At 32.4% G+C, this 17401-nt stretch overlaps 1 protein-coding gene across 1 annotated transcript in view; it reads left to right on the forward strand.

Annotated features, from left to right (window-relative positions):
- LOC129218330 (UDP-glucose 4-epimerase-like) overlaps positions 1–16832 on the forward strand; it is a 76107-nt gene extending 59275 nt beyond the window's left edge. Inside the window, exons 6-9 of the mRNA XM_054852565.1 lie at positions 3878–4058; positions 11817–11908; positions 13491–13683; positions 16265–16832. Of these exons, the coding sequence (XP_054708540.1) occupies positions 3878–4058; positions 11817–11908; positions 13491–13683; positions 16265–16317 (519 nt within the window). The 3' untranslated portion in view covers positions 16318–16832. The remainder of the gene's footprint in view (positions 1–3877; positions 4059–11816; positions 11909–13490; positions 13684–16264) is intronic.
- Positions 16833–17401: the final 569 nt, after the last annotated feature.

The following is a 17401-nucleotide window of genomic DNA, read 5'->3' on the forward strand; positions in this document are numbered from 1 at the left end:
AATTTCATTTCAGCACTTAAAAATAGAAGAATGGACAAATTTTTAAAAATAATTATTTAAGAATTGTACTTTTAGAATTTGTAATGAATAAAATTTTTTAACATGAAGCATTAAGGAGCAGTAGATAGGTTGTAAAACTCAATATTTATGGTTATTTTTAATGTGTAATTTCATATACCCTCCCCCCCCCACAATCATATTTGATAGAAAAGTTCCCCTCCCAAATCCATAGTCTGGATCCGCCCCTGTTGGATATAGACTTATTTTTTACTTTTCGTTGATTACTGGAATGAATTCTGTCAAGTTGAACATCGGATTAGTTTTCTTATAAATGGATCTCAAGGTCAGATAATGTAAGTTATTGGCAGGTACTGTCCCGTGGATGGCTAATTATTTCGGAACTTGTTTTCCTAATTAGTCGAGGCAAAACCCCCTGCTTTTAATTTTAGGTTTGAGCTCTTGTTCATTGTTTATAGTTTAACATGTAATGCATTTGCCCAATGTTACTCTATATTGCATGTACAGGAGCTTAAACACTCTCTTTTAGTTCATAGTTAAATTTTTCGATCTTTTGACCATATTTATTGAATCCTCCACGGCTGATGTGCTCTGGATTCATGTTTTGTCTTTTCCTATTAAATACCTGTTTGCAATTTTCCTTTTTCTCATCATTATTTTTTATATAGTTTGTTTAATATTTGGTATTTGGCTTTCATATTTCATACATATATATAAATATATATACACAGTTTTAAATGTCCGAAATTTTGAAAATGGTATTTTTCAGAAGGCAGGTTCTGTTAGATTTGTATTAACAAAATAAAGCGACAGCGAATCCAAATGAAGCAGATGTTTTCAGTATTATTTAATGATACATTAAGCAGGTTCTACTAAACTATTTTTGTTGTATCCATGCAGATATCTCTAAAAATGACTAGTAATAGTCACTTTCCATTAAATTGACCTAGTATATAAAAAGGTTTTGAGGAGAAAATTTATCGTAACTACATTTATTAATTTTAAATAAAGATTTTACAAAAATACTCTCTTACGTAGGTTAAATAAGTTACTTACGAAATGACTGCCATGAGTTGAGCATTAATTAAGTCACAAATCAAAGAAACAAATTGTAAAACTTTAATCACCAATTTCTCATTTTAAGCTCTACTGCAGATACCACATCTGTGATTAGCACGTCATTGTAGGCCTTGCTATACTTCTTTGTTTTTGTAACTATGTTTGCCAGAATTACATCTTATTTTAACCTTTCTCAATGTGTTATTGATGCTTATATGTAATTATGACTGTTTACTAATTTGATCAGTGTTATAGTAGTACACTAAGCAGACTTTTTGAAAGGTTTTACCACATGGTTTACAGTTCTAGTTGGGACAATGAAGAAGACAATGTGTGGCTCGGTCAATTTAAAAGTGCAGCATTCCACGAGCTTATGCCTACACCAGAGAGAATTACCAAAAAACACCAATTGTTAGAAGAAAAGTCATTAGTTATCAGGTAACTCCAGTCATCAAAGACCTGTTTGACAAAACAAGAAGGAGAGGGAAATAAGAAAGACGTAAACCATCAAAGAAAGAAATGAAACTAAAGAAAGCACTGTCACACTTGTGAGAAGGATAAGGTAAATGACATGAGACCATGTCTAAAATACAGCAAGTGGTTAGGGCCGTATCCAGGGGGGGGGGGGGGGGAGGTGAGGCCGGGCCTGATGGGTCCGCCTCCCCCCCAAAACCCGAAATGCTTTTAACCGTAACCAGAAGAAAGCTTTAAATTTTTATTTCTAATGTCAGAAAAGTAAAATAACCAAGTTTTTTCTATTCTTAATTTTGTAACCATTGAACGGGTGAAAATTTGAAGAAATACAGAAAAAGCAATTCTAGTTCTCATTAGCTGCAAAGCATATTTGAAATTTAGGCCCTTAATTAGGACTTCCTGCTCTCTTTCCCAATTAATTCAGGGCCTTCCAGGGCCAAGGCAGGCCCCTTGTTAGTTTGGTAGACTTGCCCTCCACAGAAATTTTGGGGCCATCACAAATGACTTTTTCGGCCCTCCATCCATATTGTTTACTAAGAACAAAAGAATAATGAATTTTCACCCCTAGTTTTAAAAATATTGGACCTTCTTCAGTTTCAGGCCCCCATCAACATGTGTCCCTCCTCCCCCTAAAACTCTTATAAAACTTATACTGCACCAATTTCAAGCCCCTAGTTTCTGGTTAGGCTAGTATCTGGTTACCAAGATGTGCCAAATTCAGCTCCTTGATACATCCTGTGTAAAAAATGCAAAATTCACGATTCTCGTGTTTTTGTAGCGTACAAGTATTTCTCAAGATAAATTTTTGTGACTCATATGTTCCATGTCTTGCCATTTATTTAATACTGAATTCAGTATTTTGGAAGTTCTTTTGTTATTGCTTGTTTTTGTCTTACTTCTACTGTACACTGTTAATATTTTAAGCATGAGAAAAAAAATAACCCTTACTCTATTCTATTTCATTTTCTGCACTACTTGTAATTGAAAAAAACATTGTTTGTTTTGAGAAATATTTCGTTATGCATTTATTTTTAATTTAAAACGGGTGTGTCTTACAAAGTTATAATCATTTTGTAAGACTGTACAATCAACTTCTGAAAAGTGCAAATAAAGTGCTTTAAATAATTTCAACTCTTCAAGAGTATTTGAAAATTATTTGAGTTTTTGAAATTTCTTGAATAGTTTTTCAATTTTGTCTCTTATCAAGAAAATAAATTATGAATTGTCCAAATGGTCAGAATATTACTCTTTCGTACTTATTTTCTGAATTTCTTCTAAACCATTTTGTACAATTTTTATACTGTAGGACATTTGATAAAAGGGGGGGGGGGGGGGAGGGGGAGATGTTCGAGAAGTAATCAAAAACAAACTACACTAAAAGCCGATATGAGCAAATGACGATGTGCTTCTCTTTTCTCCTCTCTCATTTTTCCTCTCTGTCGATTAATGTCAAGGATTTGTTGAGCAAGCAATTTATATTTTGATTGATCTTGATTTGCAAAAGAATGCATAACTTTTGAGAGACTTAGTTTGCCTATTTTTCTTAATATTTTTGTAGTCTCAATTATCCCAAATACAGGCTCAAAATACAGAGTTATATACATATATATATATATATATATATATATATATATATATATATATCGTCAAAAAATTTCCCAGGGGAGAAACCCCGGGACCCCCTAAATTTATGGATCTTCCGACTTAAAGGGACACTCTTCTGTTATCCTTACCACTGCAAGGTGAATAAAAAATAATAAGAAATAAAAATAATAGTCCAACAATGGAAACATTTAAAATCAAGTCAAAAAACATCTATGTTAAATATTCTTATGCATGTATGTGTGTGAGTTAGGGCTATGTGTGAATCCGGGCCCCTCCCCTAAAAAAATTCTGGATACGGCCTTGCAAGGGTATCATAAAGAATGTGTCGGTTCGACTATCTATGACAAAGATAAGTTTGAGTGCCCTGACGGCTGTTGAACAAAGAATATTTTTGTCATTTTGAAGATTTTAAACATGATTAATGCATATATTTTATAATTGATCTCAATTACCTATTTTAGAAGTTTTTTTGCTTATTTCTGAGTGTTAAAATTCTTAGGCCTTATTATCCTACCATAAGGGCCTAATGACAAGGTTTTTAAAAATGTTTAATTTTATGCTTGTTTTTGGCAAAAGTGGTCCTTTTTTGTTAGTTTCTTATAGTAATTGATCTGTATGTTTAATTAATATTACAATTCGTTGATTCAGATGCATTATCTTTAAAAATTGATTAATAAAAATTACATTATTCCTCGATTTTTCATTCTTTCATATTCTTCAGGGCTGGTCTGTCATTTTGCTGAGATATTTTAATCCTGTTGGAGCACATGAATCTGGCATCATAGGAGAGGATCCACATGGTGTGCCAAATAATCTCATGCCATACATTTCACAAGTTGCTGTTGGTCGCCTAAAAGAGTTAATGGTGTTTGGAAATGATTATGACACTGTGGATGGAACTGGTAAGTACTCATTAAGTATCTTTTTTTTTTTGTGAATGCTTTAGTTTTTAATATGCACTGAAATAATCTGAAGTTATTACTGCTTTTTGTTTTGATGTATAAAAATTTTGAAAATGTGTGTATAGCTATTTTCATGTTATTGTTATTATTTTTTTAACTGTCAATGTTCTTATGGGCTGAAAGTTATTAATAATATTTCTCTGACTTTGAAACTAGAAAAGTATTTATTAAGTCTAAGAAATTTTTTTCATAATACCATGCTTCTATTTTTTGTGTAATCCACAGTTCTCTTTGAATTCTAGTGTAACCAGAATGAATTACTTTTAAATTAAAAAAAAAAAATGCCTTCAAAAAACACCTAGGAACTAAAAAGCAAAAAATAACTGATTATACTTACATACTATTTCCTACCCAAACCTAGAAATGAAATTTATTTTACAATTCCAGTACAAAAATCAACTAAATTAAACACCCATTTATAAAAAACAAAACACTTTTAATTACTGTACGGTAAACTATTTTAATACCTAACTAATTATACACCATTTCTTAATTTTTATGCACCTTTTGAAGTCGGTGCCTCCTATAAACTATCTAACCAAACTGACTACCCATCGAATATTAAGTTAAACACTAATTGAACTAAACACAAAATTAGTTTCTAAAATCAAACTTAGTCATTTATGTTAGGTAGTAGTTTATAGGAGGCACCGACTTCAAAAGGTGAATAAAAATTAAGAAATGGTTTACCGTACAGTAATTAAAATCAGTGTTTATTTTATAAATGGCTATTTAGTTTAGTTGATTTTTTACTGGAATTGTAAAATAAATTTCATTTCTAGGTTCGGGTAGGAAATAGCAATGATATTCTACTGGCAAAGATGTTCCACTCTTGTAGAAACTTATGTTAACTGCTTTTCGACCTGAAACGAAGCATGGTTTGACAAAAAAGCCAACATCTAGGAACAGGTTGGCGAGGCAAGTTTGGGAAAAAGCATGCTTGAATAATCAGAAGGGCACTAAATTGCCGATGCTGATGGTGCTGCATTTGCAATACAAATCGGGTACTCAACTAAGTTGTGAAGACGTTTTCTCTATTCTCTCTCCTCTGCATAAGCCCTGAAAGGGAAGTAATGAAGCCTCATTTGCCCAATGGTTAAGGTTCATTTCTAAAGGGTAGTGAAAATGACATTGTAGAATCGTCAAGCGTAAGTTATGTGTTAGTGACATTTGGTTTAAAAGAAATGGGGCAAAATCAGAATGGCGCAAAAGTATGAAACAAGTAAGAATTTTGAATCCTTAAAATAAATTAATTTTGCAATAAAAAAGGAACCTTGCGTTGTTTTTTACTTCAAGATTTTTTAAAAGTACAATTTGCTTAACACCAGCGCCTGTCATCAGTCGGTGGACTCTGGTATCGGACATTATAAAGGAACCGCTCATGAACCCCCCTCCCCATTCCTTTTCACTTATTAATTTTGTTACGACATTTTGACCTTTTAAATATCCCCCCCCTTCTCAATTCTAAAATGAGAGTACTAGTGGGTTGTAAGATAACTATATATCAAAAGTACTAAATAAACGATCAGCAAACTTCAACAGATAAGTTAATTAGCATACTAATTTGCATCAGAACTAAGCATCCGAAATCTAAATATTTTATTTTAGTTACTGGAAAAACCAAAGCATACTTTTTCATTGTTTCATACATTTATGTAACTCTACAGTGAATTTTTGCAGTCACACTGTTCTAGGCTTATGTTAAACACTAAACACATCTATTATTTGTTCCCAAACGTGCTAAATACCCCTTCTGTTGTTGTAAAGCAATTGTTAGAGGAGGAAAATTCAGATGGATGGACATTCCCTCTATTCAATTCTAAGTTCCACATTAATTTTTATGAAATTTCACGAGGAAAATATAAAGCACGCACTTGAGTAAAATCTTGCTTCCTTAAGCAGGTGAATCAATTGAATCACTGATATAGTAGAGATATATAATTTGCAATTATTCAAGTGCATTCAGATTATAAGCATTTGCTTATAATCTGAGCTCCCATTGTACACCCCTCTTAAGATTAAGGGCGCACCCCCTACTCCTTAAATATTGCCAAGACCCCTTCCCCCCCAAAACAAGAAACTCCTCAAGAAAGGGAAAAATGTTGACCTAACAATTTGTGTCTAACTCCTGTAATGAAGGTAAACACCTAGGGCTTAGCAGATGCCTTTCTAATTCACATTTCTGTAGCTATCTAGTGAATGAAATGTCAGAACTCAAATTGAAAAACTAAATCATTTTATTTATAAATCTAATAATCAACACTAAAACATAAAAACTTCTGTAAATGATATAAACAAGTATGAGGGACATGAAATACACCGCCAGCTCAGTCATTTCCAGCCGAGGACTGCAGTTTTGTGCTTATTAGTACTCATCAGCCCGGCATAGAAAAGTGACTGAGCTGGAGATGGAAAACCTCTTTTGGAAGCCAAGAGGGCCAAACAAACTGGTAGCTAATGTAGTATTAGCACAGACCAGCCGAGTGACGGAAGCAATGGTTCGGTTCAACTCGAAAATTGATGACAAGGCAAGGTATATTCAGTAAATTACCGCCCATTAGCCAGGGCTGAAGCAGAAATACATGAAATACACCGCCAGCTCAGTTATTTCCAGCCGAGGATTGCAGTTTCGTGCTTATTAGCACTCATCAGCCCGGCATAGGAAAGTGACTGAGCTGGAGATGGAAAACCTCTTATGGAAGCCAAGAGGGCCAAACAAACTGGTAGCTAATGTAGTATTGGCACAGACCAGCCAAGTGACCGAAGCAATGGTTCAGTTCAACTCAAATATTGATGGCAAGGCAAGGTATATTCAGTAAATTACCGCCCATTAGCCAGGACTGAAGCAGAAATACATGAAATACACCGCCAGCTCAGTCATTTCCAGCCGAGGCCTGCAGTTTCATGCTTACTAGCACTTATCAGTGCGGCATAGGAAAGTGACTGAGCTGGAGATGGAAAACCTCTTATGGAAGCCAAGAGGGCCAAACAAACTGGTAGCTATTGTAGTATTAGCACAGACCAGCCGAGTTTGATTTCTGATACATTTGTAGCAACTATATTATGTGGGTTCTACTATTGATTTGAATCCTATAGAACATACTGTTAAAATTTTTAAGAGAATCAAAAAACAAAAAAAACAAAAAAAATATTTGGCCATTTGTCAGATATTGCGACTGTAGAGAATCGGTTAATTTTTTATGGTCCCTTAGACTCATCGAGTCAATATTCCTTTTTCTGTAGCTATAATTCATAAAATCAAAACTGCATACCGACTAATGAAACAGCAATAATATCAATATTTTTTTCCATGCGACACTCCAAATTTGTTTTTATTTCTCTAAAATACTTTTTCAACGTCAAGGTGTATGATTTAACATTAATTTAAGTAAAATTACCTTCTTTAAATTAACATTAATCATGTTTCTTATGATGATAAAATTTGTATGTAGTATAAAAGTGAAAAAGTGATTTTCCAGTTTTATTAACATGTGCCAATTACTGGATCACAAGGTGTCATACACTGGGGTATCAGGTGCCAATTACTAGTGATTTTGGTAACTTTTTATACATACATATTTTTAAAAATATCTATTCAAATATTTTTGATTTTAGTGAACTAAATAGATGCATAGATGTGCATTCTTTAATACAAACATATTTGCAAGTGAATATTTTTTTCTAAGTAATGAAAACAGAGGTAAGTTTAAGGACAAACTCTTAAAGTGCCAATTAAGATCTAAAAGTCCCTTTTTTGACTACGAAAATCACTTTTGATGACCTCTAAAAAATCAAAGAAGTTGAGAGAAAAAATAAAAGTGGTTTTAAACATCTTTCATATCCAGCTTTTAGGGATATGAATTTCAAAAAAATTAAAAATGGTCGAGCGAACCCATCCATCAAACCTGTATGGATTGACCCATAAAACACAAAGAAAATGCTTTTTTTCTGAATTTTATTTTACGTTTGGAAATCAAAAACCAATTTCGAGTTTCTTCAAGCAAATACTAGAAACACAGCTCTATATTCTTGTAAAATTTTAAAGTTGTCTGACTTTTCCCTCATTTGAATTTTTGTGTCTATGTGAAGGAGAAAATCATCATTTTACAAAATGTCACTAAGTTAAAAACTGATTTTGAAGACAAAGGAGTTAAAATACAACTTCAAAAGTAAGGTATTTCTTTTATGATACTTAGCACATTATTGGGTATTAATTTCATCAAAGCTAATGCATTCTTTAAAGATTGAGATTAAAAAATAAAATGCTTAATTTTGAGAAAATTGAAATATTTTCAGTTTTTGAAACTCGGTTAAAAGTTAACTATAATAACTTTGAAAATTTTACTGACATCAGATTAATTACCCTACTCCATAGATTGCAACAACGTATAACCTTTATGTTTTCATTAAATAGTTAATAAGATACAAGCCTTCAAAAATGCAACATTTAGCATTTATGAGAATGCCGCTCAATTTGACCAATTTTCAATCTTATGTAACTATTCAAATAAAAAATTTTAAGCAAAAATATTTTAGAAATTTTTATATAGGCATAAAAGGAACCTGTATACCAAGTTTCATAAAAATCTGATACAATGCGGCCACCACTTTTTTGCGAATTTTGCTCATTACGTATGGAATGACCCATATTTGTTGTACAATTTTTCGATTTTGTTGTCCCCGCAATTTTTTTTCAAATACACATACACATACCTATGTACATAGAGCTGTACATACATATGGAGAGGAGGGTGAGCTTTTAGTTTAGAAAGGGATCATTAGCTACAGGAATCCGGATAATGCTTCGCAATGGAGATAAAAAGAATTAGCAATTGTTGAATTGTAATTGTAAATATAATATTTGTACAGAAATAAGTATTCAAAGGGAGTTTAAAATTCTTCTAATTCAGGGCCCTTCGTCGTAAATTTTTCAACATTGAAGTTTTAAAAACGCGAGTGCAAGTCCTTTTTTGTAAACGTAATGGAAAATGGTCAGTAGCTCTCTTCCACAAATATTTTGGTAATGGAAGTTTGAAAAAAACATTTTTTGAAGATCTTCGATGATGTTAAAACAACGCGTTTGTGTAACAAACGAGTTCGGTGGTCATCCCCGGAAATTTTTCGAATTTGAACTTCTAAAAATGCAATAGGTCACTTTTGATGACATTACATGAAAAGATGAGGTTCAGAACTCTCTCCCAGAGTTCTTCGAATTTCCAAAGTATTCATTTTAAACTTTCATTGTAAGGAGGATGGATGGTTCGGGGGCTTTACCCATAAATTTTTCGAAAGTTCTTACACAAGTGATTGTGAATCACCTTTGGGGGAAGGAGTCAGAGACTCTTCCAAAAATCTATTGACATTAAAGTTCCAAAAACGTAATTTTAGACTATCTTTGTTAATGTTAATGAAAAGGGTGGGGTGGGGGGGGGGTTCGGGGGCTCTCCTCTGGAAATTTTTTAAAATGGAACTCATAAAATTGCAGTTGTACGACACCTTTGATGATGTTACAACAAAGGATTGAGTTGGGACCATTGCCCCAAAATTGTTGAAAATGAAGTTCCAAAAACGCAAATTTTAGGCAAATTTAGATGATATTAAGAAAATTGCAAGTTTTGGGAACCTTCTTTGTAAACGTTTCGAAAATTGCGATTGTAAACCATCCTCAAATAGAATTTTTGCAACTTCGATTTCGAAAAAATTACGGAGAAAAGTTCCAAACCCCTCATGCCCTTCTCCTAACTTCATTCAAAGTGGTCCACAAATGCGTTTTTAGGATGTTATGTAAGGGGATTTTGCTCAAAGATGAGACTTCTGGAAAATTTTCTGATATTGAAGTTCCCAAATTGTAATTTTAGATAATCTTTGGTAATTTAAAAAGAAACAAGGGTTCGGAGGCTCTCTTCCAGAAAATTTTCAAAATTATGCTCCAGAAAGGCAATTGTAGGCCATGCACCTTTGATGACCTCACGAAAAGGGATGGGGTTCCGGGACTGCCCCAACCTTTTTTGAAAATCAAAGTTTAAAAATCATAAATTTTTGAGAAGGGTTCGGAACTTTGCCTCTGAATGTTTCGAAATCAAAGTTCCAAAAAGGCAATTTTAAGCGGTTTTTGGACATATTAGGGAAAAGGAGGTTTTTTGGACTGTCTTCCAGAATGTTTCCGAAATTGAAGTTTAAAAACACAATAGGCTGTCTTTGATGAAGTAAAAGGAAATTATTTAGTTTTAGGATCCCTTCCTTCACACTTTGTTAATTAAGTCCCTATCTTTTATTTGTTTTGAAAAAAAAAAAATGTGATAACAGTTAGTGGGTAATATGTTAACAATTGCCCTCATAAAAACTGTTTAGTCTTAAATCAAAGTAGTTATTGCATTTCTTTTCTTCAAATTGCAAGGTCAGGAGTTGGGGGGCTATTCTCCCCACTTAATGTCAGGGCCTCTTTACTGAATAGGCTAACTAAGCCATGGCCTAGAGCCCCGGCTGTTTGGGGAGCCCAAAATGATGAAAACTGTTTAAGCAAATGGCAAAAATTGTAATGTTTGATTACAAGAGGACCCCGAAAAAGTGTTTGGTCAATGACCTTTGATTTCTTACTCGAGGGCTCCTAAGCCAATAGGATCTGGGGCCCAGAACCAATATAAGCAAGTTTGATTCACAGAAAATTAAAAAAAATTGAATTAGAACAAAGCTCAAAAATTGTCGGACTCTTTCCTATTCCGCCCCGCTCCCCGCCATCAATCTAGATCCTACTAAAAAAAAATCTTGGCTGTCGTTTACCAAGCTCCGGTACGGTCAGGAGTTTTCCCTTCTTTCCGTGGCAGATGATGGCATAGAGCCTTTTTGCACCAAGTCAAGGTTTGATTTTTGCGTATGGAATTTATGGACAGTGGGCCCCCTTCTCTCTACTCAGGACCTGTTTACTGAATAGGCCAACTAGGCTGTGACCTAGAGCTCTTGATATTTGGAGGCCCAAATTGGCAAAAATTTATTTTTTGGCTACATGAGGTCCTTGAAAAAGTGTTTGGTCAAGGGCCTCCGATATCTTAATCGGGGACCCTAGTAAATAGGTTCTGGGGTTCTAGCGAGGCCCCGCTGCATTCCTAAGCTTCATAAAATTAATGAATTCTATGATTTTTTTTTCCAATGCTCTTATGTTTATGTCTTTAAAACCAAGTTTGATTCCAGGAAAAATTTTAATAAAATTGAATGAAAACAGAGCTCAGAATTTTTTGGGCCCTTTCCGACTCTGGGGCCCTCCTGCATTGCAGGGTCTTGCGGTACATAGTTACGCCACTGATGTTAACTGTCCTGCTTTATACAGGAGGCTCCTGCTTCAGTGTTCAATCCCGAATCTCTTACCACTGAAAACATTTTTATGACATAAATTTTTCTTTTAGTAATTGTATTTCTCATGACCATGTAAAAATGCCAGCTATGATGGAATAAATTTCTTAATTAACTTTGCATTAAAATTTTCCTGTCTAATCGATTGCTAGACTGAACAAAAATGTTGAAATTAATGTAGTGAATAATCTTGAAAATAAAATATCAATCAGTATCACTTTTGTCTGACTAATTTAAGAAATATTTTAATGTATTTTGAGGAGATGGAACTTTCTGGTTTGTTGAAACACCAAAATGCAGTAAAATAATCATATTATGAAAAGCTATTATTTAACATTGATATTGTTTCAGGTGTGAGAGATTTTATTCATGTTATGGATTTAGCTGAAGGTCATGTATCAGCTGTAAAGGAAATCCTGACAGCCGAGTTTAAAGGATGCACGGTAAACAACAACTTTAATTTATCATAGACTAGGAGTCAAGGGTTTTGAAGTATTCTGTAGAACACAGCAGCTCTTACTCTCCTTTCTAAAATATGGACCTAGGATGCAGGATTGAGTGATACTTGCAATATTTCCCCAAATCCCACTCAACAAAATTTCATTTACAGATTGAATGCATCAGGCTGTTCTTAAAAATCAGCATACCTTGGCTATGAACCTAGTGACATTATGAGAGAATGGCATATTACTAGGGTGTTAAATCTGTCTTTGCTCTTTAGTCATCCCTCTCTGGTGCAATACCAGGGATCCCCCCCCCCTTCATCAGGCATCAGCCCTACTTGTGGTACATCTTCTACCTCTTCTTTTTGGCACTGATTCAAAATTAAAATTCCTTCTCCTAGAAATATAGTTTACAAAAGGAAAAGAAGGAAGAATACTTTTGAATTAGTTTAGGATGGTAATAAAACAGCTAAAATCTTCCGCACAGAGAAAATATTTGAAGGACAGCAATGGTCAAAAAGTTTTCCCCTAAAAATGGCAAAAATATGAATAAAAGTTTGTAACAATGAATTATATGAAAAAAGCGAGTAGGGATTATATATAAAAGAAGTGTGTTGAAGATTTTAATAAGCCAAACATAAGTGAAATAAATTAAGACTAAACTGCTTTTGAAAATATATAAATATTAATCATAAAAACAATGATTGCTAGAAAGTTTTTAAGGCGTAACATGTTAACAATTTTATCATGCATGTTATGCAGACCTAAACTGCAAATCCAGGAGATCACTCCAGAAGGTTTTGAGTTTAAGTTAATTATCAGATTAAATTGCTATAAACTAACAGTTTGAGGAATTACATCATGCAGTGAGAAACAAGCTAATGATGGAAACGGACCAGTATTCAATTAAGTTAAAAAAAATTAAAAAGTTAAATTTAAGATACTCAAATAAAACACCAGTAATATTTGTGTATTATTCTTTTTGGGGAAGTGTAAGTATGTACTGAAGGGTAATCAGTTTTATGCAAATCATCTGTTACTACTTATTCTAACAGATATTCCAATGTTTATTTCAAATGCTATCGAAAATTACTCAACTTTTGCATACTGAAAAATTGTTAGCCTGGTTAACTATTTTTCATTTAAAATGTATTCTTATTACTCACTAGTTCATAAATCTGTAAAAAATAAATGTTGAAGTAGTTAGTTAAATTGAACAAGTATGCATTAAAAAAAAAGTTATGTATAAATACCTTGAATTATTAAGCATTAGTTGTAGTAAACATTTTATTATTCGGTTGTCAAATTCGCAAACGTGACTTGATTGTTTGCTAAATGTTTGTTATTTGATGAAAACACTATTCTTTGTCACTAGTTTGAATGTAAGTTCAGATAATTCTCTCGTAATTATATTGTATAGATAGCAAAAAAATTGTATGTTCCAAAAAAAAAAAAAAAAAAACCAATAAAATCATTTCTTGTTGTATGCAGAAATATATTCATTTAAAAATATATTAACTTATTATTACCTTTTAACTTATTTACTGAATTGAGGCTAAAAACCATTCATTTTTCAATGTAGGCATACAATTTAGGAACTGGTAAAGGATATTCTGTTCTTGAAGTAATAAAAGCATTTGAAGATGCCTGCTCAGTTAAGATACCTTATATTATTGTTGATCGTAGAGATGGGGATGTTGATAGTATTTATGCAGATGTATCATTGGCGGAGAAGTGTCTTGGTTGGAAATCAAAACGGTCATTAAAGCAAATGTGTATGTTAACATTTTTTCTATTTTTGCTTCCATTGCATGAATTAATGTTCAATTCTCTTTATTATTCTCAAAAAGCACTGAATTTCTTAAAGATTTTATAAAAATGTGTAATATTGTATGATTTGCTGAACTCTTAAGTTTAAAAAAAAATTATTTATCAGTGAACGTAATATCACTGATGAATAAATTTACTGAATGATAGTTAAAGTATGATTTTAGAATTCAATTATAATGGTTTTGCTTCTATATAATTCATCGTATGATATATTTGTTTTAAATAAAAACATATTAAAATTATTAATTTTGACATGATCATTTCTTTATCTGTAGTATGACAGGCTTTTAGAATTTTCCGTAGTTTTTTTAGACTTCCTTTTTATTTTAGTAATTTAACTTTTTATAATTATTATTTTTCAATAAAGATAATTCCAAAATTAAACTTTCTGCCCAATTATGGTACTATTTTGCTTTTCTGCATTTATTACTATCTTTATTTTGAAGAATTAAATTTTTTTTATTACAGTCAAACCTCGCTATAACGAACCCTCAGTAGACTGGCTAAGGAGATCGCTATGACCAGGGTTCTCGCCTGGAAGGTTTTCAAAATTATATTGTTGAATTGAAAAAATTGTTGAATTGTATTGAAATTGCAGTCCACAATTTTTGCCAGTCTTTGGTGATGTCAGGGGAGCGGAGGTTCAAGGTCTCTCCCCTAGCAATTATTCAAAAATAAAACTCCAAAAACAGAATTTAAAATAATCTTCGATCGGTTTCAGGCTCTCCCCCATAAGTTTTTTTAAATATTAGTTCTAAATTGCAGTTTTAGTAGACTTTTGGTGATGTTAAGGGAGGAGAGATTGCAAGGCCATCCACCAGACATTTTTTAAACTGAAGTCTTGAAAGCCTTCTTTCATAAAGACTTGGGTGCCGACAGTTTTTCAAAAGTTAAATTCCAAAAACAAAATTTTAGCTGACCTTTGGTGATGTTAGGACGAGAAGTTTTTGCGGAGTTCACTGCGGAAATTGTTCGAAATTGAACCACTAAACAAGATATTTAAAACATATTTTACAGTAACAGTTTAGAGAAAAAAAGCTATTTTAATAGGAAAAAATCTTCTTTCTAATAGTGCCAATGAAAAGAAGATGCACGGTGACAAACTTGTGAGCTACCACACATTAAAAATAAGCTATTTTTCTGGTAAACAATTTGATACCACTATGAATGAGTATATCTTTTAGAAAATCAATATTTAGGCTCTGCAGCGGTAATCCATAAAAAACATGAAGATTGACAAATGAATGTAATTAAAAAATACGAGCTTTTAAACAATTTTTTTCAGAATTTATGACATTTTAAAATCCAAGAAAACATTTCTCCACTGCGTTATGTCAAGGTTTTGCATGCATGCTACACAAAAGTTAATGAGCTCAAACTTGCAACAGAACTGGAATGTATTAACAATCAAAAGCACTTAAAGCTTCTTGAATTTCAGGCTTCCAGTTTGATAAAATTTTCAGCATCCTTAACTTAAACATGGCAATTTGTTACGACAGATAGAATTTTAAGCTCATTTTTTTATCCTTATCTGAAAGAACACCGTCAAAAAAAAAAAACTTATTTTGATCAGAAAATTCTGTTCTTTCTAATGGTCTTAACGAAAAAAAGGTGCAAGGTGACAAACTTGAGCTACATCACTTTAAAAATAGGCTTGAACGATTTTGGTAGTAACTTTGGATGACAATATACTTTTAGAAAACAGATATTTATGCTCTTTAACTATAACCCATCAAAGACAAGTATATTGAAAATTGAATCACAAAGTACGAGCCTTTGAATTATTTTTGTTCAAATTTTATGATAACGTAAAAATCCAGGAAAAAATTTCTCCAACATGCTTTTTCACAAGTTTACATGTATGCTACACAAAATCTAATGAGCTCAATCTCACAAAAATATTTGAATATATTAACAGCTTCCAGTGTGATAATTTTGCTGCAACTATCCTGCTTTGTAATAAAGTGCCTAAACATGGCAATTTGGAACAAAAAGTTGATCTGCCATTTTGGATCACTTTGTTGGAGATCCTAGTTCTCGGAAGCTGAAAATTTGTTATAGGCTAGTTTCAAAGGTGTCTTTCAACCTCTATGAAATTTGATCAAATTCAGGGATGGTCGAGCAGGGATGATTTGAAAAGTTAGGTCAGTTAAGATGGAATGACGCAAAACTAAATTCAAGGTTTTGCATATGGTATGCGAGTTTCTCTCAAAGCTGTAAATGGGAGGGAGAATGACTTCCGGAATTTTAAAAAAGCCTCCGACTCCTTTACCCAAAAACCAAACCCGATCCACTCAAACTCTGCAGCCCTGGTTCCTTTCCATGTTGAAATTTCACTCATCTTAAAGAAAAATTCATGTAAAAGATGTAGCCTTTAATGCATGTTTAATATGATGCACACTTCTTTTATTTTATACTAACATTTATTTGTAGAAGAGTGAACTTAGTTGTTTAATTTTTTACGGATAAAGTTTTTTAAACTCATTTCTTGACTTACTGATATTTTATTGATTTTCCCCCACATAGGTGAAGATACTTGGAGATGGCAGTCAAAGAACCCAATTGGATTCAGAACTTAAAAATTTGTAATTATAAAAAAAAACACTTTTTCAGTTTTTCTAAGTTTTATATTATTTGCAAAATGCATCGTTAGTAAAATATTTTTTTAAAATCATGATCATCAGCAGAATTTTCAAGTTCTGATTTCCACAAGCCAATTCAATTTTGTCATATCCTATTGTTTAATGATTATAAATGAACAAAATAACTATGAGATAATACTGCCGTGAGCAGGTAATTGGCAGTACCTGCAGAAATGAGTTTGAGACATTTGATGAAACATGTTTTGAATTTAAAGGTAACAATAGGGAAATGCTGGAATTAAACTCTTTTTGGTGCATTTTTTTCAAAAACCAAAACCAAAGCTTGTACAACAAATGACAAAATTGCAAAAAGTAAAAAAAAATTTAAAAAAAAGAAAAAAATGAAATTGCCTTTACCTGCCCACAGCAGAATACGTTCTTATTCTTTGACCAGTTTATGTACTATAGATTATGATTGCAATCCAATGTGTTAAATGTTGTGAATTTAACTAGCTTAAGTTCCTTTCATTTTTGTTTTCATAAGTTAGATATAATGCACATAAAAATGTGTATTTTCCCCACCTTTTTTTTCCCCAACTATTTTACAATATCTCAACTTCAGCAGTAAATTTTCTTGCTTTTTTTTTTGCTACATGTGTATGGAAAGAGATTGTATATTTTCAAAACAGTAGAAATAGGAATATATTGTACATGTTTCTATTTCTAAAATGCGTTATCTATTTATGGCAATTTTTTTATGCTCTTGAAAATAATTTTTATTTTGTCATTTCTGAACATTATTATCAAAATTTCATCATTGAGCTAAAATTGATGATTTTTCAGCATACTATCATATGCGAAGTATTTTACTAATATATTTTCTTTAAGTGTTGAAAAAAATACAACACAGAACAGCAAAAAAAAAGTCATTTTAGTATTTGCTGTAAATACTGACAGGGGTTACTTCTACTCTTTCATTTGTACATGTTCTTAAAGAAGAGAAACTGGTATTTTTATTTTAAATATTTCTATTTGCTGCTAGTCATAAAAAAGGTTGTTAATGATATGCTCTCATGTGGAT

This window comes from Uloborus diversus, chromosome 3 (assembly GCF_026930045.1).
Source record: "Uloborus diversus isolate 005 chromosome 3, Udiv.v.3.1, whole genome shotgun sequence".
In the NCBI taxonomy this organism is placed as follows: Eukaryota; Metazoa; Arthropoda; class Arachnida; order Araneae; family Uloboridae; genus Uloborus; species Uloborus diversus.